Source organism: Camelus ferus, chromosome 24, assembly GCF_009834535.1.
Source record: "Camelus ferus isolate YT-003-E chromosome 24, BCGSAC_Cfer_1.0, whole genome shotgun sequence".
NCBI classification, from domain to species: Eukaryota; Metazoa; Chordata; class Mammalia; order Artiodactyla; family Camelidae; genus Camelus; species Camelus ferus.
In genome coordinates, this window is record NC_045719.1 from 12604151 (window position 1) to 12628396 (window position 24246).

The following is a 24246-nucleotide window of genomic DNA, read 5'->3' on the forward strand; positions in this document are numbered from 1 at the left end:
TGAACTCAATACAGTCTCCTGGATTGTTCAATATGGTTGGTTTACTTTGGTCAAACTGTCTTTCCTTCTTTCTGCCTCTTGCTTGTCAGAAAACAGCCAGGCTAAAGGTGACAGGAGTATTACTGTGGGAAAACAAGATGAAGCCCTATTTCTGAATCTCACGAGAGTGTGAAATGAAAGAGAAACGTTAGGTTTGGGAGATAAGTTATACCTACTTGGTATGTGAGCAACCTGGCCCTCGAGAGAGAATGTTAAAAAAATATATACCATAATCTTCTACAAAATATAGTATTCATGCTGAATTTATTGACATTTAAGAATAGTATTTCATATAGTAATGGAAGAGGTGAAAAGACATACAGTTCCGAATATCACTGAGCTAAACGTACTACTGCAAAAACTAAATTTCAACAACCTCTGGTGCAAAATAGTCCTAGAGAAAGGACCGTTGACACCTCAGAGTTCACAGGCACAACGTAGTAGACATACATCTGACTCCTAAGAAAAACTCTCATCTCAGCTGTGAATTAAGCAATCTTGATTGGCTCATATTACTTTATTAAAGCGTTGCTAGCACTATCTTGCGTATATAATGAATTACAGTAGCAGCGTTTTCTTCGATCCAGTTCAAGTGAATGCTACTTTACTAAGGAAAATACAGCATCATAAAAACCAACTCCTAAAATCCTTGTCAATGACATTTATTACAGTAGGTATAACGTTTCCTTTTGACGTATATAATATGAGGTCTCATTACTACAAGAGCTGGCTCAGCCAGAAATCTCCAAGCACGGGTCTCTACGAGTTGGCAGTTTGGTAACTCTCCCGCCCGATGATTGCTGATGGTCCATAATGACCTTGACAATCGCTAGGAAAATGGTCAGAACAGAATAGAGAAAGGCTGTAAAACAATTCATCAGGGCTGGAGTTTTCAGGAAAGGACGTAAGCAGGGCTTGAATGGCACCATGAAGAACTAGAAGGTTTAAGATCAAGAAAAGTCTGCAAGACATTCCCGGCAGAAGGAATCCCATGGACAAAACCAGCAGGGTACCGGAGCATGGTGGGCTGAGGTCTGTGACGGGAGAGGATCCATCTGGAATCAACTGAGACACCTCTTCCTTCTCAGACTGTGATATAACATCATATTTCAACACAATCAACAGTTTATGCCATTGCAACAAAATATTATGGCCAGAAGTGTGTTCCTCTGCATTTATAACTTTAAAGGCTTGTCAGGATAATGAATGCAGTTATTGATGCTCAAACTTGGTAAATAAATAAATCTGAGAGTTAACAGAAGGAGAGCCTCTTCTGCACTAAATCAGGCTAGCCACAGGGGCCACGAAAAACCTCATCACACATGCTCTTTGTGGCCTCTTAAAAGTATGAATGTTAAAAATTATCCTAAACTTATGTCCACTTTATTTGGGCATGGTTTTTAATTTAATTCCTCAAAGAAATCTTTTGGGCCTGAGGGAAAAACGAGAAAATGCCAAGAATTTAAAAAATTAGACACCAGAGCGTTATTGGCTTTACTTTGCGAATGATCACACTACGTATTACACGGACTAACAAAGATTTATGCAGTATACACGTATCATTTAACCAACTTGCAGGTTCTATAGAAAAGAGTACAACCAATTTCTCAATGAAAATCAACATTCGAATAATACTGTGGATATGTTATTACCTGGAGACAAACTGTATGTGACACTGTGCACGTTTAAGATTAAAAACAAATTCAAATACAGGTTTTGGTTGGCTTACTTCTCTATCAAGTCCAGCTGCCACTGTGATAATGTCACCAGTCTCATTGTTGATTGTAAACATGTTGGGCGAAGGGGTGCTTGGAGCCTGGGACAGGATTCTGTACCTCAGCATCCCATTCAGGGCGTTTGGATCATCAGCATCAATAGCAGTGACCGTCATCACGTATGTCCCTAGACACAGGACACACGGAAAGTGAACGACCACCCTTCACTGCAGGACCCCAAACAGAAGGTATCATTACCTTTTCCATCAATTTTAATTTCACTTTTTCAAAACAGACAATCATTTAGACGTGGTTAAAAACACTGCGGATGAGAACAGCTCTCACTTCCAAAACAAAAAAAATATGCAACACGGTTTAGATGCCTGGAAGGAAACTGTTAAACAATTTTACACCTTTATACAGACTCAATTTTTTTCCCCATATACTTCGAGAACAAATTCACTGTATGATTCAAAGAAAGGATCACTTTAGGTCTTTAAATGAAGGCATTTATGTAAAACGCGAATAAGAAGTAACACAGATGACATCTGAGACGCATTTTACGGCCACTGATTCCTTCCCTCGGCCATGTTTTTTCCGTTACGCGGTAACATCTAGAATGACATGCTGGGCAAGATTCTCCACAGTGCCTAAGCCACTTTCAGAAAGCAAGCTGTGTGCGTATCGACACACACTCCGTTTACTGAGGTCCTGAGGAAATCATTCCATGCGTGACTGTTTTGGTAGATCGAATAGGGATTTGGCATCGTGGTTCATTATTTCCTAGGAGATTCAAAGAACACTGTAACAAACTCGGGGACTTCAATCTGTTAGATATTGTGGAAAGGAAGTCTATGAAGCATGAGGATCAAATCAATTCAAACTGGCTAGACAAACTGTAATTTAAGAATAAAAACAAAGGTAGTTACTATTTAAGATGGTTTGTTCCGTGGGATCTTTATGAGAACTGGATTATAAAACGGTCCATCTCCAGCCTATCTTCTTCATAAGGACCCTAAGCTCATTTCTACTTTAGAGCCTTCACAATTGCTATTCTCTTTACATGGTACTTTTTTTTTTTTTGTCCCAGAATTAACTAAGTCTTGCTCACATACTTCAAATCTCTTTTTGGAGCTTGTCCCTTAAATAAGACACTGGATTATGTGCCAATTTGGCTTAGTATTCTTTTCTCAAAACTTCACTGTCCGCTTGCTTTGGTTTGCCTTTTCTTTTCCTCCTCTACAGGAATTTAAGCTCCAGGAAGGCAGGAACGAGCCTGTCACCTCTGTGTCAGGAAGAGCGCTGAGCACCCAGCATGGGCTCTCTAAACATTTGTGGAATGAACGAATTGTTAAAACAGAAAAACACATGTTTCAGAATCTTGAACCAAAATACCACTTACAGTATTGCATTTTGAGTTAACTCAAGATTCATGGCATTATCAAACCTTGCCTAGAAGGATGTTTTCAAACGTACGTACGAAACAGACTCATAAAATGTCTCTATGTTTCATCTCCCGATCACTAAGAGTTGTTTATTTATGGGGGCTTTATGGAAACTCATGGTCAAATGGATAATAAATAAATCTGCAATGGTTTGCTTCTGCCAATCTTTATGAAAAAATCCTTTTAATAAAGTTAGAGGGAAAGACAGACAATGAATGATTTCAAAAAACTCCCCCAAGCAGAAAAGCACAACGTTTATTTATCTTTAGAATATGTGTAGAAGCCTTGTGTTTTAGTAAGGATATGTTTAACATGCTTTGATTTTTCTCTATTTTAAAATACCCAAGGAAGCTACTCTGAAATATGACTCAGAAGGAGCCACAGATGGTCGAACTTCCTGCACAGCTCATGTCTCCCCACCCGGCTACCCCCACCCCCACCTCTGCTTTTCTAAGGATACACACAAGTGTATTTGCACCAGGAAAACGCCACCTTAAGGCACAGTCATTAGATCTATAAACTGGCTTCTGCGTAAACTGGTAGAGATGACAAAGGAAACATACAGCTTAAGTTTAAATGTTGCGGCTTTTTTAAATAACAAAAAATTAAAATACAATTAACCTAGTCTTTCTCGACACCGAATCATCTCAGAGAAGCTGGAGAAGTGTTTCCTTTTACCATTTCTGCACCAGCTGATTTTCTTATTTGCCGGTTTTTCAGACTCAGTAGGCCTTTCTGGCTTTGCTCGTCTCCTGTGCCTGAAGTCTACAGAGTTTTCAGTACAAGAACCTAAAATCTTAGTCAAACATCACTTCACAATGGCGAGTGGCTTTCGACCACAGCTGTCTTCTAGGCTGGGTCACTTCCATGACACTAGTTTAAATACAAGGGCTGCAGAAGATATTAGGGTCACCCTGAAAGTAAATTATCTCACGTAGCCAGAGAACCTCGCTCTCAGCTGTTGCCAAGCCCCCCTCCTGCTCTGTGCTGCCTCATTGCCTGGACCTAGGACACCAAGTATTTGAAGACTCTCCAGTTGTTTAAGGTGCTGCTGTGACGAGTAAGATAAAATCTACACTTAATGAGCAGAAAGCCCCTGTCTTCCTGGTGTTCTTTCCAGCTGCACCGCCAGTATCAACCACAGCCAAGTCAAAGGATCCTATAGATTCTATACTATCAAATCAGACACTGTGGCATGTATTTTTTCAAAGGTAGAAAAGACTGTCGTGGGCAGTAGAGTGATACTTTCCCGTCTTCTCTCTCCAATCCACTTTTCCTTAAGGTACGGTCCTTTTTTTCCCTAAAAGCATCACGAATAAAAGAAAATGACACTCAAGGCTCACGTGACTTCTCCTTATCTTACTTATAAAATAGGGATGGATTACACTGCATTTCCCCCAGGAATCTCCAAATGAGGATCTCCAGACCTACCGGGCTTTGATCCCTCGGGAACCGTCCCGTTCCAAACCTGGTGTAAGAACTCGGGTCTGTTGTCATTCATATCGATAACGTTGATGACAATGTCAATGGGGTTCTCCACTTGGTTGCCGTTAATATCCACTGCATGTGCCCTCAACTGCAAAAGCAATTAGAAAACAAAACTATTTAACAGGTTTAGGTCTCGGGGGAGAAGATAAAATACACCATCACCACGCTATCAAAATTTCAAGGATGGACTGAGAAGCTGAGAAACAAAAGCTACTTGTCCCATCAAAATTTAAGTCAGTCGACCTCTGTATAATTAAGGGAGATATCATTGCGTGCTATCTGCCAGGCATGGTGCTCAGAGCTTTATGGATTTTAACTCACTTAATCTAGATACAAAAGCGTCAAGTAGGAATGATCAGTATTTGAAGGTGAAGAAACTGAGCTTCAGAAAAGCTAAGTGACTTTATCTACTGACAGAGCCCCCATCCAAAGCCAGCTCTGTCCAGCTCCCAAACCCCTTTGTTAAGTCCAAACAAATGAGTAGGGTAATTAAAAAAGTGGTCCTGGCGAAGAGTCCTCATAGAGATCAAGAGCACAAAAGAAAAGAAGAGAATCTAGAAAGAATTAAAGGAGTACACAAGGAATGGGGACTCTTTTTTTCCCCCTAATTGTAAAACTCACTCATAAACATTATAAGTACATAAGACATTTGTTCCTCTCCCAAGGTTGAGTTCTCAGTGTTCTAGGTATTCTGCTAGACATTTTATCTTTCTCTTCCTTTTTAAACAAATATAATCACTCAGCTACTCTTGGCAAAATAACTTCAAGAACTTTTCATCCAGCACATAGACAACCATTTTGATCTTTTCAAAAAACTGTGTAGTGTTCCATTGAATTGTTTCTTTTCAAAGGGAACGCTCCTGTGATTCTCCCGTTAAGTGTGATGCTGGCTGCTCGTTTCTGTTGGATACGCTTTATCAAGTTAAAGAAGCATCAGCATATCCTTTTTTTATTTAGAGGCTATTTAACACGAGAACCAATGTAAATTTTTTATTACACTGGCCTGTCAGCACCTATAGAAATAATCCCTTTTCTTCTTGGCTTATTTAATACTTACATTATATTAATAAATTCTTAATACTGAACCAGCCTTGCCAGCCTGTAATTAATTCTGTTTGTTAGGGATATTGCTCGTTTATGTGCAAGTAGTGAGAATCTGGAGAACAAGAATTTTTCTAAAAATTGACCTGAAAATATTTATTTCCTGAGATTTAACCACACGAGTTCAGATAGTGAGAATTCATATGGGAAGAAATATTTATAATTTTTGGAACTGATTTTATTTATATTCATGCATCTGTGTTCTTTTTTGGGGGGGTTGTAGGGAGGTAATTAGGTTTATTTATTTATTTATTTACTTTTACTGGAGGTTCTGGGGATTGAACTCAGGACCTCGTGCATGCTAGGCATGCACTCTACCATTGAGCTATACCCTCCCCTTCTGTATTCATATTAGAGACTGGCCTGTTGTGTGCTATCTTTATTAAGTTTCCCTATTAATGTGATGTTTTTGTGAAAAGCTTGGAAGGTGTACTTCTTTATGTTTTAGAACAGTATAAAAAGCATTAGAATTACATGTTCCTTAAGGGTTTTAAAATAATTGGTTGATAAAATAATCCATGCTTTTGGGAGGAAGGAGCTGAGTAACATTCAGAATTTAAAACATTTTTAGTTTTTCATATGCTTATTTGCTTGTTTATATCTGTGGGAGTCTTGTCTACCACATAGCCATATTTTAATAATTTCAAAATTTCAATAATTTAGAAAATTTGTACAAGGGCAAAAATTCAACCAATAAATTAATGGGAAGAGGAAGAGTCTAAAGACAGACACATGCTTAGGTAGATTAAAAAGTTCGGAATGGATGGGTATAGATGACAAATCAATGGGAACATGAATTCAACATACGGTGTTGGGACAAAGAAAAACAAAGTGAATCTACATCCCCTTCTTCTTTTATGGAAATAAACTCCACAGAAGTAAAACATTTAGATACAAAAAAGAAAGAAAGAAAACCGATAAAATGGGGAAGATTAGCATCTTGGAGTAAGAAAGACCTTGATAAACATCTCTGGAAAGCCAGAAGGCATTGATCAAAACGATGACGACAAAATATTACAATGCAAAAGCCCGAAGTGATAGTAGGGTAAAAATTATAAATAAAGTTCAAAAACAAACAACAAAAGGGGAAACAGATGACAAATCACATACTAGCATCTCTAGTAGATAAAATGTTCTTAATAAAAATGGTTAGAGAAAAAGACAAACAATTTCCCTCCCCTTCCAAAATTCAACATAAGACAGGAATAGGAAATTCACTTTAATTGGGTATTCAACATATGCAACTTAAAACATCAAGATAAACTTTTCCAGAAATAGTACTGGCAATAAATAAATAATGCCTGGAATTAATAATGGAGTGGAAAGTACCTACTATATATTAAAATTATGTTAGGACAATTAAAAATGATGATATAAATAAATTATGATTTACTGACATGGAAAGATGCTAAATATTATGCTTGCTGAGTGACAAAAACTGCTTTCAGAGAATGATCCCAATTTCAAAAGAATACATTTACGAATCTAGGCACAGAGAAATATCTTATAGAATATCACCAGTTTTTTAAAAAAAAGAAAATGGTTAGTTTGATGTACTGAGATTGCAAATTCTTTTTACTTTCTTATTAATACTGCATTATTTGAAAAGTTTTATTTCTGTATTATTTGAAAAGGTTTTACAATGTGCATATAGTCTTTCCTAGGAGAAAATGATACTTTCATTAAAAGTTTTAGTTATTCATGTAGAAATTGGAGAAGTAATAAAAAGATTAATTTACGTTTCTATATTAAACTTGTTTAAAAACTGTTGAAATCCTATTCCAGAAAAATGCACATGCATGGCTGGAAAAAAAAAAAAGAAAGAAAAATGCCTTCTGGGATTTATACTTTAATATGAGTTAATTCTTAAGTTTTAAAATACTCAATACAATATTATTTTTAAATTGGGAAAGTCAGTTTCAAATACACACATATATTAAAAAACATGAACATATAACTATATGCAAAAACTATTATCATTCAATAAGAAAATGAATAAAATAGAAAAATAACATAAAAATTAACATAAGAAATATAACTGGATAATATATTTAAGAAAAGATTGCTCAGATTGGCAGATTGATGAAACCAAGTATTTACTGGCAGGGTTACATGGAAAAGGGAAATTTCAATTCCTGTAGGCATATCAAAATGGCACATCGTTCTGGAAGTAATATGACCAACGAATAACAAAATAAAAATGTGCTATCCATTTTCTATGTTTCTATTTAATGGCAATACCAGCAGGGACAGACAAAGGACAAACATAAATGTCTATTAATAAGAATCTGCTATTAAAATTATAACTACACATTCAATGGAATACTATACAGCCATTAAAATGTTGTGATCGCTATGTAATTTACAAGAAACAATTTTGATCCCTTCCATGTAAATTTGTTCTTATCAGCTCTTAGCCACATTATCGGGAGGCAAGTATCAACACGTCAAGAGTAATCCGATTTTAGGTAATTTTACTTTTTTCCTTGGCATTGTCTGTTTTTTACCATGAGCGTTCATCAGTTTTACCGAGACAATAAAATTGTTCAAACAAATGGAAAAGGCTACAACTACCTTTCTGGTGTTAAAACTCTCAGTTTCAAAGCTTTAAGACTGACACGAGGGACGAATGTTAAACGCTGCACACATTTGGAAGAATATTAATACACAGGATTGTAAGTTGGTTGAAATCTTACATGAAACCGGGCTATCAGCTCGCGATCCAGAGGCTTAGTCACTGACAGCTGACCTGAGATGGGGTTGATAATGAAGATACCGGTCGGAGGCTGGTCAGCTCCTGGTCCAGTTACGCTGTACCGCAGCGAAAGGTTTTTATCTCTATCAGACCTGATCTGAGGATCAAGAACAGTCACATTAAACAGGGGCTAAATGAGCTCATTATCGGAGACAGGGCGTGCCACAGCTCATGGCCTTTTTCAGTTACAAACGTGCACCATCTCTTCCCAGAAAACCCTTGAAGCTCTCCCAGTCCTGTTCCTCACCCTTGCTTCTTGGTGACGGGCTTCAAAAAGAGATGTCACCTGTCACCAGAAAGAGCAGGGGCAATGTTAACATCTAAAAGAACACTCACCAGGAGCCGTGCAAAAGTCAAAATGAAGGAGCGTCAGTTTTTAAACAGAATTAAAGTCTATCCTGGGAATTTCGAGGTTACAATATTTAACCCTGCAACAGGTGTCCAATTTTATGAGAATAAAAATTGTTTACTTTTTGCATCAGTTAGATAAGATATAAGACTGTGAAAGAGCCTAACCCGGGAGCTCTAAGATTGTGGTTGAGCCCAGGAGTCAGACTTCTGTACCTGCACTGTACCCATGTCATTCACTGCAACCAGGGCTTCCCACAGTATTTTAAGGTGGCACCCAGCACCCCAAATTCTTTACTAATAACAAAGCATACGAGAAATGATTTTATCCTATCACTCTCAAAAATTATACCCATTACAGGGTCACTGCTTTCTCCTCCAAATACAACAATTCCTAGGACAAGTAAGTTTACAGACCAGTGGTCATAGGAACAGGCTACAGAAAGCGAAAAGGAAGCACATTATAGAGAAAGGGCCGATTGAGCAATACTGTTGGGAGGTGATAAGAGGTATTTATGTATTAGGTGAATAGCTTTAATCCAATAACAGAATTTAGTTTCTTTTTTTACTTAAGGCAAAACTGTCTTCTCATTCTCTATTAAAGTAAAAATAGAAAACACTTTTATTTGGAGGTTATGTTAAAAATTGTTAAAAATATATATAATACACATTACAATAGAACATGCAAAACAAGTAAGTGACTCATTAAAAAACATAACTTTCAGTAAATTTGTGTTAGAATGCTTCGTTAATCATATACAGAAACATCTACTTTCTGATAAGTGGGAATATACACTGAATTTGTTTTATTTTCCTTTTGTAATAAATAACAGGCTGCTAATTTTACTAAACATGTAGAAATACCCGTCATTTCTTTCTCTGGGTCTGATGGTATGCATTTAGAGTAACTGAAAAAAGACCTTACTCTTCAGATTCTAAAGCCTAAGTTTTTGCACAACCCCAGGGAGTCTGTTAATGGCATCAGAGGTCATTTTTTATTTCTTTAAAAAACTCTCAAATGCACTTGGTGCTGGCATTTTTTTGTCAGTGATTATCCCTTTATTTTTCCTTTAGCCCAAAAGCTACGCGTAGAGGGCAAAGATCGTCACGGGGAGTGAAGCTTTCAGACAGAGAAGCTAAGATGTGTATCTGCTGTGGGGGAGGGGAGGGTGTGGGTGTGCATGTTGGCGTTAGGGCATATGTGTTCAGATGCTGAACAAGCTTTCTCATCCATGGTGTCCAGGACGGACCCACAGAGCTCTACCTATAAATAACTTGAGATAACAAGAATATGGAGAAAAGGCTCTTTGCAACACTACAGACATTTCATCAATATAAATATATATATATATATATATATATATACACATATACATATATGTTTTAGTACATACATGTCGTAGACTCTGCCTTGTGAAAAAAGAGCCAAAAGCACTTCTAACGCACACCTGACACATGCAGTGGAGATGCATGACACTGCCACCTACCCTGACAAGTTCTTGAGGAAAAGGCCCCCTGGAGTTTTCTGGCAAGTTGATTGGAGGGATAACCCAGTCTCTCTTCTGCCTTTGCAGGTAGCCATTGTGCTTAGTCAGCTGTCTCGGGAATACGATTTCTTCAATTTCTCGTGGTTCCTTTGCATTGAAATACAAGAAGACATTCCTGAGTATTAGGAAAACGTTTTCTGACAATACATCGATGTCAATGGATACCTGAAAATGTAGAAATCACAGCTTATTATGAACCAAAAAAACACGTCCGGAGGCCCTCTCCCTGTCCCTCTGTTAAGAGAAAACACTGTAAAATTTTGGGTTACACTGTTCACTGAAAAACTGAACTCCAAACAAACTTATGTGGCGCAGCTGTGTAAACCAATCGCTGTTTTTATAAACCATCTTAGATAGTAGTTAATATTGAGCAAAATTTAATAGTACCCTTTTATACATTTCTCATTAGTTTAAACCACAGTTCAGGTAATGTGCTGCTGTATATTAAATTTAGATCTTGATGTGCTAAAATATAATTTGAGTTCCAAGAGATGTTTAATACATACTGCTAAGGAATGTCTCAAATATTTATGACCCTATTAAATCCCACAGAATTAATGCTGTAATTATTCTAAACCTATGTCACCCGTGATGGATGCTGTAGATGACCCACTTTGCACATGGGCTATTAATCTCTGCTGGATGTCAACATTTTCTTGTCTCTCCCTGTAGCTGTAGACATTTTGCCATTAAGCGCTTGCTGCTTCAACGTGAATATCCCAAGTTCGTTTCCGGGAACGCAGCGAACCGACAACAACAACAAAAACAGCCTCCACTCGGTGACCAGCTCCTTACTTTATGTTACCCCAGTGACATGAGTCCCCTTAACAGTTAACAGATTCACAAATTATGTTTCACGTAAAGTCCAGCACTGGTGTAAGAGGAAAAATGGTACCCTTTCCTCCTATATTTATCCGTATTTGATTATGGCTGCATATACCACATTTACAATTAAATACCAGAAGTCAAAGTGTGTATTTTTATCTCTCACAGTATGATAAATATACAAATTGTTACAGTGTCATGGTTCATAAAATCATGGACCTCAGATTATATGAGTGTGGCACCCCTCATACCTGTTTCAGATTAACTCAGAGAACCAGAATATTCAGAAACGAATAATGGTACCGTAACTTTACCGAAGAAGTTATTGCATCTTATTAAAAATTCTTAAGGGGGAGGTTATCGCTCAGTGGTAGAGCTCATGCTTAGCGTGCACGAGGTCCTGGGTTCAACCCCCAATACCTCCATTAAATAACAAAATTTTAAATAGTGGCTCACATAAAATAAGTGCTCAATAAATGTTGATTTGAGGTGAACTTTACTCTGTTGGAAATGTACCTTACTTACTTTATCTTGGCTGATAGCAGCTCCACCACAGGGAGTATATTATTCCTAAAAGTCATGCTGGAAGTATGAATAATTCATAGTCCCCAATCTGATTATTAAGGGGCAAGACAAAAACCCAATACTCCTCGCCGGAAATGCTTTCCTGTTATTCCTATAAATTTGTACTTCCTCTCTAATAAATTTGGCGGGTGACATCTTGCAAACAATTGTTTATTTCGCAGTTAAATTCAACAGCTTGTAAAGCTCCTGAGAGATTTAAAACAAACAACTACTTCTCATTTGAGTTATAAATCTCAAAGTAGAAACAAACCTTTCAAATACAGTTTCAGATTGCTGAAAACAGATTTACTCTGAGTACCTTATAAGATTAAAAGCACAACGAAATACTACTGAGGTGGCTGAAGTTGATAAAAATTCAAATATTGGCCACCTGTTCATGTGATGCGAAGTATGTGTTTAGCTCAAACCGTACAAATCTGATTTTCAAACGTAACTCCATCCAACGCCATATTTGGATATCCCTACCTTCACTGACTCCTCAGGTGAGGCTGGCTTCAGGCTCAGTTTCACCGCTACTTGCCACTTTTCCTGAGTCTCTTTGTCTTGGGCATATATCAGGAACTTGGAGTGCTCAGAGGACAGGGGGAAACTTCTCACGGCATACACCATCCCGTCTTCATCTACCTTAAAGTCTGCTGGTTCGCTGCTTTCATACTGTACTTTCCTTTTCCCATTGCAGTTGCTAAACTTCACTGCGAAAGATAATAAATATTCAAGACTAATTATACTCCAGAGGCAAAAACAGCTAGCATCTAAATCTATAACTTGATTACGTTAAAATAAAAGGTAGTAATAGAAAACACAAAAATTTTATTTTTACATTATTACAGGAATGTAAATGTCAGACTGTAGGTTCTGAGTTGTCCCCTGGTGTCTTCTTATTCCAAAGCCTTCCCTTTCTTCCACAAGCCCCTGGATCCTGGGCCCTCAGGGGCACCTGCTCTTCCAGCCATGTCTCTCACTGAGACTGCCTGTCACTTCTTACCAAACTCCTATTCATCCTGTATGCCCCAGCCTCAAAGTCAATGAGGGTAGACCAGATGCCTTGTTTTCAGTCTTCGTGTAGCAATCTGAACTCTATTACTGTAGTTTGAAAGCCAAGCCTTATACTCACCGTGAGAGTCCTACAGGGCAAATTTTCTTAGGCTATCTTGTTTACCCTGCACATTTCCTGGCATGTACACTTAATATGTATAATTTTGGAATAAATGCTTAAAGGAATAAAGCAGTAACACTTTTTAATACTGAATGCCCACCATACTCTAGAATAACAAGACCTTGCAACTTTTAGTTCTGATGGTGCTTATAATAGTTCTATGAAGCAGTAACAATATGATAAATTTTCAAACAAATGAAACTAAAGGTATATCTCAAAATTAACTTTAACTAAAAATATGTCTTAAGAGTAGAAGAATCAAAAATATTTCAATTTCTTAATTAACTCAATATTACATGTAATGAACTTAAAAGTGGAAACAATTAATGCTTTCTTAAAAGTAATGTCAATCAGTTTATGTCTCATTGGATAACGGAAGTTAAACTACATCCTTCTAAATGTAGAACTAGACATATTCAAGCCAAAATAAAATTATAAAATAATACAAATATTCCCTGAGGAAGATTATTTCCTTTGAAATCCTTAACCATTCTTTTTGAAGAAAAATTCTATGGGAACAGCATAAAGGGATCAAAGAAAAAGCAATTTTTCATTTCTGTAAACATGTGATGTTATGTCCTGACCACAATTACACAGGATGCATTTTGGAATTCAATTAATAGGCCCACATAACAAAATATATACACCTTTTGCATTTTTCAAGGACCTAAGTAAATTTTTTGAACCCCCACTCTGCATACGAACTGATGACAGTTCTTTTGTTGTCGTTAATATAAATTCGCTGAGATGTGCACCAGACCACAGACAAATAACGTGCATGCTTATTTCCTTACATTACTGTAAAATCCTGGATAACAGTAATAACAGACTTTACTGAATACATTATTTTCCACACAATCCATATATTTTATCCTTCATCTTTCAAACATTTCAAAATGAAAAGTTGTATCTCACACTACCTTATGTTAAACCAAAATATTTGTCTTTGAAGTAAAAGTATCCCAGAAGATGCCTGATTACCCCATCTTACACGCCATGTGATTTAAAAGTGAAAAATGGGAATGTTTTCTATAGAACAATGCCATCTACTGCTTATGTTTTATTAAAGACAGTGAAATGAAAAGTGAAATTGTTTGGGGGATCCCTGCTGAGAAATCAAAATGAAAGACTTTCACAGTCTTTTTGTATCAAATTCCCTTTTACATCACAAAAGGTAATCATGATACTTAAAAAAATATAATCTGGATCAGGAAAATTATATACTGTTCTGCACTTTCTGGTTCACTTTTCCACTTTCGCATTGCTCCTCAGCAATTCACACCTGGATTGTTGCATCTGCCTGTTAACTGGTCCCCTCCCTGATCCAGGTCACTGTAGAGCCACTTGTAGACCAAACCTCTGCTGTGATTTTCTCCTCCCTCCTTAGTATCTGCAATATACGTAAACTCTCTGACCTCGTGTACAACGCTCTCTTAATTCTTAGTCACCTGGTCTCTTCGGTCTCTCTGTAAGCACATCGTAAACTCATTTTGACTTCCTGACAGTGAGTCTCCGTTCTTTATTTTCTTTCCTTTTTTTTTAGAGGATATAGTATTTTTATTTCCTCTTTTTGTTTTTAAATTTAAATTGAAGTACAGTCATTTTCTGAAGAAGAATATGAAAATGAATGTATGTATGTGTATGCACGACTGGGACGTTGTGCTGTGCGCCAGAAATTGGTTCTTTGTTTTCTATGACACCTAACAGTGATAAGGGCAGAATAAACATTCACTCAATATCTAAGGTCCATTAGATACTAATATCTGACAACTTTTCCAAAAAACTAGAAAACAGAAGGGAAATTTAGAAGTCTGCCCAGCCTGTTGCAGCATTCAGCACCAACAGTTAACACCAACAAAACCCAGGGACTTCAAATAACTTGACTTGGTATTAGGTGGTTGGGTTGTGAAAGAAAATGTATTAATATTTGTTGAATGCCGGGCATTGAACGAGACACTTAAGGTTAGGTGATCTATTTTAACCTTAAGAACAGCCACCTGAAGTGGGTACCGTGTTATCTGTTCTGCAGACAGGGAAGAAAATCAAAAAGGTCCCATGCTGTTTGACTCCTCGTGGCTGTCCGCCCTACAGAAGCACAAAGGGTTCCAACTCAACTCATGACTCTCAAGTTATTGAAACTTAAACCTTGAGTAGACAATAAAGGTAAAGAAATGACAGAGGCGCTTGATAAATGCTTGGAAAGAGAATAATGCAACATTTAGGTCTCTGAAAGTACCAAGGTAACTGGCATACTAGAAAGGAGTTCTTCAATTGGGGGACAGCCTAAGCGTCCCACCGAGGGGAGACGCTGAGCCCCTCGTGGGCTGCTGAGTGTGTGGCAGATGAGAAGATGTCACGCCGACTGTTCCTGTCACTGACATCTGCTATTTGGATTCAGGTGTCAGAAAGATGCAGGCAAGGAAGGAGGCCTTTGAAAACATGCATTAGCAAAAAAGAAAAAATGTGCCTTTTCCTGCAAAGGGTCACTGCACAGGCTAGAAAGGAAAAGTGGGTGACCAGAGTGCCTGACACTGGAGAAAACACTGGAGGAAATTGCATAAAGGTCAGTTATTTAAAATCATTTAGGGGAGTGAGTATAGCTCAGTGGTAGAGCACATGCTTAGCATACACGAGGTCCTGGGTTCAATCCCTGATACCTCCATCAAAAAAAATTTAATAACATTATAATAATAATTATATTTTATTCATAATAAATAAAATAAAATAAAATAATTTAGCTTTTCTAGCACCTCTGACCCTGTTGGTTTATGTTATTAAATTGTTCTTGGTGTTTTAAACAAATGCTAATTTTCATTTGCTCCAGTGTTAAATAAAATAAGCAACATTTTGTCCATCACTCAGATGTAAAGAAATGTGTTGTAGTACATAAATTCTCTTTGCACATTCAACTAGTGGAATCCATTCCTGAACTGCAAAGAAGTCCACTGCCAACTGAAAAAGGTTTTCTTGGTGAAACGGCAGTCCTGACTCCATCCTGCGGTTGTGATTTACTGCATGGACAGTGCCTGGCTCAGAGGCGTAATCCACGACGACCAGGTTTTACCGTTTTCAAGTCATGCAAATTAAAAAGCTTGCTAATTTCAATGGGTGCTATGGACTGAATTGTGTTCCCCCAAATTCATAGGCTGAAGCTCTAATTCCCAGTACCTTAGAATATAAGTATATTTGGAGATAAAGAGATATAATTAAGATAAATGAGCTCACATGGGTGGGCCCTCATGCAATGTGATTGGTGTCTTAAAAGAAGAGGACATTGGACACAGATCTGCACGTACACAGAGGAAAGCCCACGTTAGGACACAGGAAAAGATGGCCATCGTAAGCCAAAGAGAAAGTTCTCAAGAAAACCCAAACCTGCTGGCGCCTTGATCTCAGACTTCCAGCCTCCAGAAATGTGAGAAAATAAGTTTCTGTTGTTTAAACCACCCACCCTGTAGTCTTATAAATGGGTAATCCATGAATTCCATTTACTAACCATTGCCCAATGTTCATTGCCCGTTATTGCTCACTTTTGACTTAGATGCACCTAGTAATGTTTTCTTAGGTCTGACGAGATTCACTTCCGCCCTAGAACCAATCACTGAAACTTACATAGGAGAAATTTTTTTCTTACAGAAACACAAATTAAGAGAAAAAAAGTAGAAAACTGCTATGTTATAGAGTCATAGTTACAGCACTAATATATATTTATAATTTATACATTATATGCATTTATCATTATGGACTTTCAAACAGGTTTTTGGGAGGATTGTGACAAAATATGTTTACCAAAAAAACTAGCTAAAAATAAAAAGGAGAGTGGATAGAGCCATTTGGAAGGGAGAAAGAGATTTCCAAGGTTAAGATTAGATTTAAGATTTAACTTTGAAGATGAAGAAGGCAAAATCATTGCTATATGACTTATGAGAAGAGATAACAGTTCACTGGAATCAAGCTGTTTCTGTTATTAAAACATTTTCCTAATGGACAGTAGGTAAAGAACTCTGAATAACATAATGAATACCATTTTCAACTTATTTTCCAAAATATGAAGCAGTTTTATAATTTTTTTAATATATAGGTTTTTAATAAAGGGTGATGATACATTTATTTTAAATTAAAATACATCCTTATTTTGAAACTGTTCTGTATGATACTGTAATTAATGGTAGATACATGACACAATGCATTTTTCAAAACTCATGGACCAAGCAACACAACGAGTGAATTTTAAAGTCAATTAAGGATTTCACAGTAATGTATCATTATTAGTTGTAAAAAACGTGCCACATTAATGCAAGACGTTAATAATAAGGAAATCTTCCAGGAGTGCGACAGTACTTTGTGTTCAATTTTTCCATAAACTTAGAACTGTTCTAAAAAAAAAGTCTACTAATAATTTAAAGAAATGCTTCCTTAAGAGAATGGTCTAACCAGATATATTATTAAACATTTGAAAGGAACAGATGGTTATCAGTATCCTCAGTCTCTCCCAAACATGAGTTCCCGTGAACTGCCCCAAGTGGTTTTAGCTGAAGCTGGATAATATAACTGAATCCATAATTTTACATAAAAACTATTATGGAAATACTGAGTTGGTGTTTCATGAAAATAATAACATTTTATCAGACATGTAATAAAGCTGAAATTCTACTATTTTAAAAACAATCGAACAACTTGAACTGTTTTTCTGACAAATGATCTTCTTTACATTAAAATATTAATTTTGCTTAAGGGCAGAGATAACTTGAAGTAGAAACTCCAGGATTTAAGAGAAAAGGAAAGAAATTGCCTTCGACAACAAAAAAACAAGCTTGATCCGCTGGATCATTCAAATTTAAAACAACACTCTACATAGTTAAACTGTTTGTGGCTAAAAACATCACAATACTAAACAAGAAATTTATTATTAGAGCCAGTTCAGAGTTTACACATACAATATGTAGCTATGTGCTCTAGCCTACATAAACCTTTGTTAACATGATTAATACCAAATTAAGCATCAATGAAATAATTATTTTAAAGTACTTTTGACTCTTAAAGCAATACCTCAAGTTAATGTTAACCATAAAACCATAATATCCTTATAAAATATTAACAGGAAACCACGGATCTTACATAGTAAATGTATTAGCAGTTAATAACACTGCATAAACCATTTGAATAAAAATGTGCAGATATACACATACGGTTTATAATTTTTGCCTAAGTAAAACATCACCCATATTTAGAAACAATTATGAGAGAACACTGCAAAATATTTTTATGCCTAAATATCCCTTCGACTTTTTTATTGTTTTTTTTCCTCCCGTATGAACTGCCATTTCTGAAGCCATATTGGGAAAACAAATAGTTCCACAGTGTTTGACAGAAGTCCTCCTTCCATGGGCACAGAGCAATATTTATTAATGGGCCAGCTGTTTATTAATGAAGACACGAGAGGGAGTAAGGTAGGAAGAACTATCTCAGCATCAAGGATTTCACAGTAGAACTTACTGATTCCAATGGAGAATGGTTACCAAGCACAAGTCTGCTCTTAACTCTGAAAAATCTGCTTAGACATTCTTTTGGCCCTCTCTGCCCTTTCTGAGTTTCAGTTTGAGGAACAATTTTTTCCTAGAACAATTTAGGGTCTACCCATCCTTTTCACAGATACCGAGTGGGATACACTAGTTTGGAAATGTTCATATGGACCCTGGTGGAAAAAGTCAATGCATTTTCTTTATAGCATAGAATTATGATAAGAAAAATGAAATATAGGCTTTGGGGAAACATCCTGTTAAATAGACATAAAACTTTCATACAAAATATTTTTTAAATCATTAATAAGAAATTTGAACTTCAATTAAAAAAATGGTTCCTTTCCAAAAAAAAAAAGAAAGAAAGAAAGAAAGAAAGAAAGAAACAAAGTTGAGCTTGTTTTCATGAAGTGACTTTTTTATAACAAGTTTCATGACCAAGATCTTAAATTCTTGATAGTCACCATCAAGGCAAATTTTGTTCAAAGAAATTGGTGATAGCAAATGGGAGCACAGAATTCATCACTTTTTCTCCAGTTGACGGAAAGTTCTTTCTTGTCATGAACCATGAGGGATACACTGATTAAATTTCATAGTCCTTTTTCTTAATTGACAAATATAATGTTAAAATTCCTCATGGAAACACAAATGCTTTTCAGTATTTTTCCATATTAAGTACTTTAAAATAACGGTAAAACTTAACTTCAAGCATATAGGTATTGCTCTAATAGTCATTTTTTCCTGAGGATTTAAAATGTAACACTGACTAAATATCACAAACGAATCATTTTTATCCTTTTTCCAAAGTTGAACTTTTGCTTCAAATCCATAATCTCTGTGAGTATGTGTAATATTATTTACACGGCCTTTGCCATTGTCAATTAAGTTCATTCAGGTGCTCCAAAATGTCAGTTAAGTAAGCTATTTCTTTTTTCCAAGCGAATAACTCTCCTTCAACAAATCTACAGTGAACAACAGTCAAACACACTCACAATCTATTTTTCCCCTAGCTAATAAACTCTTAAAAAAATGTGTCCTCTGGACAGCTCATGCACTTTGGGCCATGTTAGCAAATACGGTTTTCTGATCCCCTATCTTTGCATAAAGCTGTTGCCAGTTTATTTTCATAATATCAGTTTATGCGGATTTAAGATTTATGAGTGAACTTTTATATACAAGAGCGTGTAAGTAAGTAGAACGAGCATAGACTCACGGGGTTCTGAGATTAAACTCGTGATGTTTATGTTTTCATACCACTCACAGCCTTTCACCTTCATGACATTACAGCCAGAGCATCAGCCTCATGTCACGCTTGCTTAACATCTTGCTTCAGAGTGTTCATTTGTCTTCTTGAATATATGGTTTACAGAAGTTTGTTTAGCTTTATTTTGGCAAAATAAATCACAGCTCTTCAAGGATTTTAACCACTGCTATTAACCAACATATTTGTTAATTCCTTAAAGTCATCGACATGCAATGATAACTTTTTGGATTTATTAATCTTTTTGATTAGTGCTGTCACTATGGCGTGTGACGTGCCATCACCACCTTTCCTGAGTGTTTTATTCAAAAGTGGCTCCTTCTCTATTTCTTCTACTTCACTGGTTTCCAACAGAGCGTTGATGATGTATATATATATAGGCTGGTATAAGTAATCCCGCATTTGTGTGAGGCATTTTGGCTTAAACCATTGAATGTAAAATCTTATAAACGGCTTTTAGAGCTTGATCATATAGGGCTGTACTCAGTCTCATAAAGGAATACCCTTACTTTCTGCTTAAGAGAATCCAAAATTCCTCCTGCCTAAATTGGCTGTTTTGGGGATATGGTGCCCACAGAATTTATTCTACATGGAGCTTCACTTGACCACTTTTGCATTAAATAAAACCTTTAGACCAAGTGTGAGAATAATTAAAAAGACACATGAATTCCAATTTAGGGGAAAATATTGAGGGGGTTCTTATGACTAAAGTCTTTCCATTTTGCTATGGGTTGGGAAAGTAAACATTCTTTGAAATGAAATCTAAAGACAAAAAAAACTGCAGGCAAGTATAGCTTCAGAAAATCTATTTGTAAATGATATATAATGTACATATATAAATAATAAACTATATGAGAAATATTATGTAATAATATAATATAAAAATACATACATATAAATATTACATATATAAATATGTATTTCAGGTCATCCATACTTTTAAAACATTTAAAAATAAAGCATATGAAATGCTTGGAAAATTAAACATGCTATAATCTAAATTAGAATACTAAATATGAATTTTGAATTAATTTAATAATTAAAATTCTAAAACTGCACAAAATATTATTATTTATATTTCTGGATAATCAAAAAGTATTTTGAAAACAATTAATTTCTGCTACATACAGTCCTCTCTAGTAATTTAGTAAATTTTATGCCCAGAAAAACCAATCAATTTAATTTTAAAGAATTTGTTTCTAAAAACATATATAAATTTAAGCATAGTATATAGACACTTTAACTTTGAAAAACACACACAAAGTTGACTATTAATTTCCATCAAGAATAAGACTTTGTAAACTTGAAAATTCATTAGAAAGAAAGGAAAAATCAAAAGAAGAAAGAGAAGGGGAGGGGAAAAAAAGGAATGAAGATGAAATAAACTGAGAAAACAAACAAAATGAATAAGTCTCTGGCACCTGACAAGAACATAAAGATAAAATTTATACATACCTTCTATTATATTAAATAAGGAAAACTATGAGCAAAATATACAAGCAAATTAAATTGAAAGAATAATAAAAGTAACATCTGCATAGAATTTTCACTTGGGATAAACACACTGATTCAAAAGCAATGATCAGGTAACTGGGGGGATTCAGTAGGAAAGGGGACATTTTGAGGTTCACGCCATGTGTGGGCGAGTACTTGGTCAGTGAGAAGATTAGGGGGAGATGCTATGTGGACACTTGGGTCTACGCAAGTCTTAGCAAAATAGGAAATAAGGAAAACAAGAAAAGCTTCCAGGAAGTTTTTACAGAAAGTCATCAAAGAGCATTCAAACATAATTTTAACTTCTGTGACTTAATTGATTCACCTGTTTAATCAAAAAAATGCCTTCATGTTTTTAACACTATAAAAAAGTTCAGCTAGGAGTATCGATAGCACACCTACACCTGATTCTCGGTGTTCTGGCTGGGAAACACTGACCTATCTTGCCCTCCTGCTGAAACAGTAGGGGCTAGGTTGGCACTGCCAATGATGACCAACACTTCCAGCTTTTCTCCCCTTCCTAGACATACAGAAAGTCAGTGGGCTGCCCTGGGGAGTCACCTGTCACCACAGCAGACGTTGCATGAAGGAGAAATTGACATATGTCTGTGTTGGGCACAGAAGACTGGCGGTAATTGCTACTGCAGCACATCCTAGCCTACTGTGCATGAGAGGGCCTCAACTTGAGTGACCTAAAACCCTCTCAATGCAGTAGAATTAGGATGAAGTGTCTATGAAAGGAAATAAGTCAGAATCAAACTTACTGGAGATCAAATGAATAAAACCAAAATATTTCTTATTCCTAAAAGTCTTGGCATTTCCCTGCCAAACGAAAAAGGCTTTATTATAATGTCCTCTAAAATGTTATGAAATCTATTGGAGAAACTGTTGTTTCATTTCCTTTCCAGGGAAAATCATGTAATATTTAACGAACATCTGTACATAAGCTGCCACAAATAAAAGAGAGGAATAAAGAGCTATGATGTTCCTCTTTGATATGAAAGTGAAAAAAAATCAAAACAAGCAGAGGGGATGATAATGATTATGACATTGAAAATATGAAATTTAGATTTTCAGTTGTCTGACTGTATGCTATGCATACAATTTTATGTATTAAACTTTTGGAAAAGCTGTAAGATTATTACATTCTTCTGTGTATGCATTCTAATAACTCAAAAAATTTTAAGCTATTCTTCACTTCATTGATATTCTTCCTCCAGGCATCTCTATGCCATGAAATTCAATGAAAACCCTTTCTTTTGAAAGAATCAAGCTAAAAATATATAAGATTATCAGTGTTCAGGAAGAATTACTTTTTTTTTTTTTTGCAGAATAGTGCCCATTAACAAATTACACTGAAATATCACTACCTCTAGTCAATGACTCTGACAGAACACAGGTTGTGTGGAAGCTCCTTTTCCCAACTATGTGGTTATTAGTTTCTGAAATTTGATGCAATTTAGTTAGCTTCATATTTCAGGCTACTTAATGTCAACAAAGAAGGAATCTTAATTCCTAATTTTTGCACCAGGTTTTTGTTAACCTTTTAAGAAAATAAGAGTTTTCATAATAAAGTTGACTGAAAAAAGAAGGTCCTGCTAATTGGAGTTTTCAAAACCACCACCAGAAAAGGAAAAACCAAACCAAAACTGAACTAATCTTGTGTCTAAATCAATTTTCACAACATGGCCTCAGAATGGGCCACAGAGACCAGAAAAAGGGACTGTCTCCCCACAATGCTCAACTTACTAAGACATAGGAACACCAAGGAACAAAAGGATTTTGTACATTTTATGAAATTTGAATGAAAGAAAGAGGGACACAGAATACAATGTTCGTTAAACAAGTTAGCCACACTGCTATGACAAGCCATCACATCAATGGAAATTAAAGTCTATGGAACTATTTAACTACTAAATCCCAAACCATCTGCTGATAGTAAAGTTACAAAACAAACAGGGTAAGATTTTATCCTAAACACTTAAAACAATTTAAGAAATATTTATGGCTATTAGGAGACAAAGATCATTGTCCTACACAAAGAAATAACAATGTATATAAAAGAACTCTTGAAAATTTATCATAATACATAACTCATAATTTAAAAGCTGAATTTTCAATTACTACTGCCAAACCCCACCCAAAGATACATGGGTTTATTGGCTACTGGAAAGAATTTTGCAAATAGCAAAGTTGGACCTTCTACAGAAAGCAAGCTATAAAAATTTAACAAAGGCAATACTAAAATCCACGACATGAAATGTGTTATTTTTAAAGGCTGTCTATGTTTTCTGAACATGAATAATATGATGTGTATTAAGGATTTTAGTATACGTAGGATTCCATAAAAATTTCGTCAATGTTACTACTTCTTTCATGGAGCCAATGAAGTTGTTGAAAGTAATTACATAAAATCCCTAAGTTGCCGATGAAATTTAAGCAGTAAAAGCAATGAACACATTCTAATATAAATTCAATTAATGGATGATTACTTGATAAACATCACCATATAAACTGAGGAAAGACATGGCCTCCCAGTGTGGTGTTTTGTTTTCTCAGTATACCACTTTCCAACTTTTTGAAGAATCATTGTATAAACCCTAAAAAGCTGCTCTGGTGGCGTGAAAGTATTCTTCCAACAACCTAAAGGATATTATTTCTTTGTTCTAGTTCAACTCACCACATAGCATTACAAGAAAAACAAGGGTAAGTAATCTATGACATATAATAAAAAATGGGCTATGTTTTTAATGCATCAATTTAACAGCAGTAGAGAGCTGTTTAAAAATTGAGTTTACACAATGGATAAAAACTTGACTAATACTCTTTTAAATGTCAATTACTTATTTATATTTAGAAATTACATTTTATGCTTACTAAATTTTTATCATAGGTATCCAGAACTGCAGTCATTTCAAAATGCTGTCATTGGTTTAAAAATAACCAAATCAAAACAAAAAACAAAAAA

At 35.8% G+C, this 24246-nt stretch overlaps 1 protein-coding gene across 1 annotated transcript in view; it reads right to left on the reverse strand.

The window, feature by feature from the left end:
* Positions 1–24246, reverse strand: part of CDH2 (cadherin 2) — a 194070-nt gene that overhangs the window by 44223 nt on the left and 125601 nt on the right. The window contains exons 3-7 of the mRNA XM_032467500.1: positions 12314–12540; positions 10379–10525; positions 8485–8640; positions 4631–4775; positions 1769–1941 (exon numbers count right to left, since the gene is read on the reverse strand). Of these exons, the coding sequence (XP_032323391.1) occupies positions 1769–1941; positions 4631–4775; positions 8485–8640; positions 10379–10525; positions 12314–12540 (848 nt within the window). The remainder of the gene's footprint in view (positions 1–1768; positions 1942–4630; positions 4776–8484; positions 8641–10378; positions 10526–12313; positions 12541–24246) is intronic.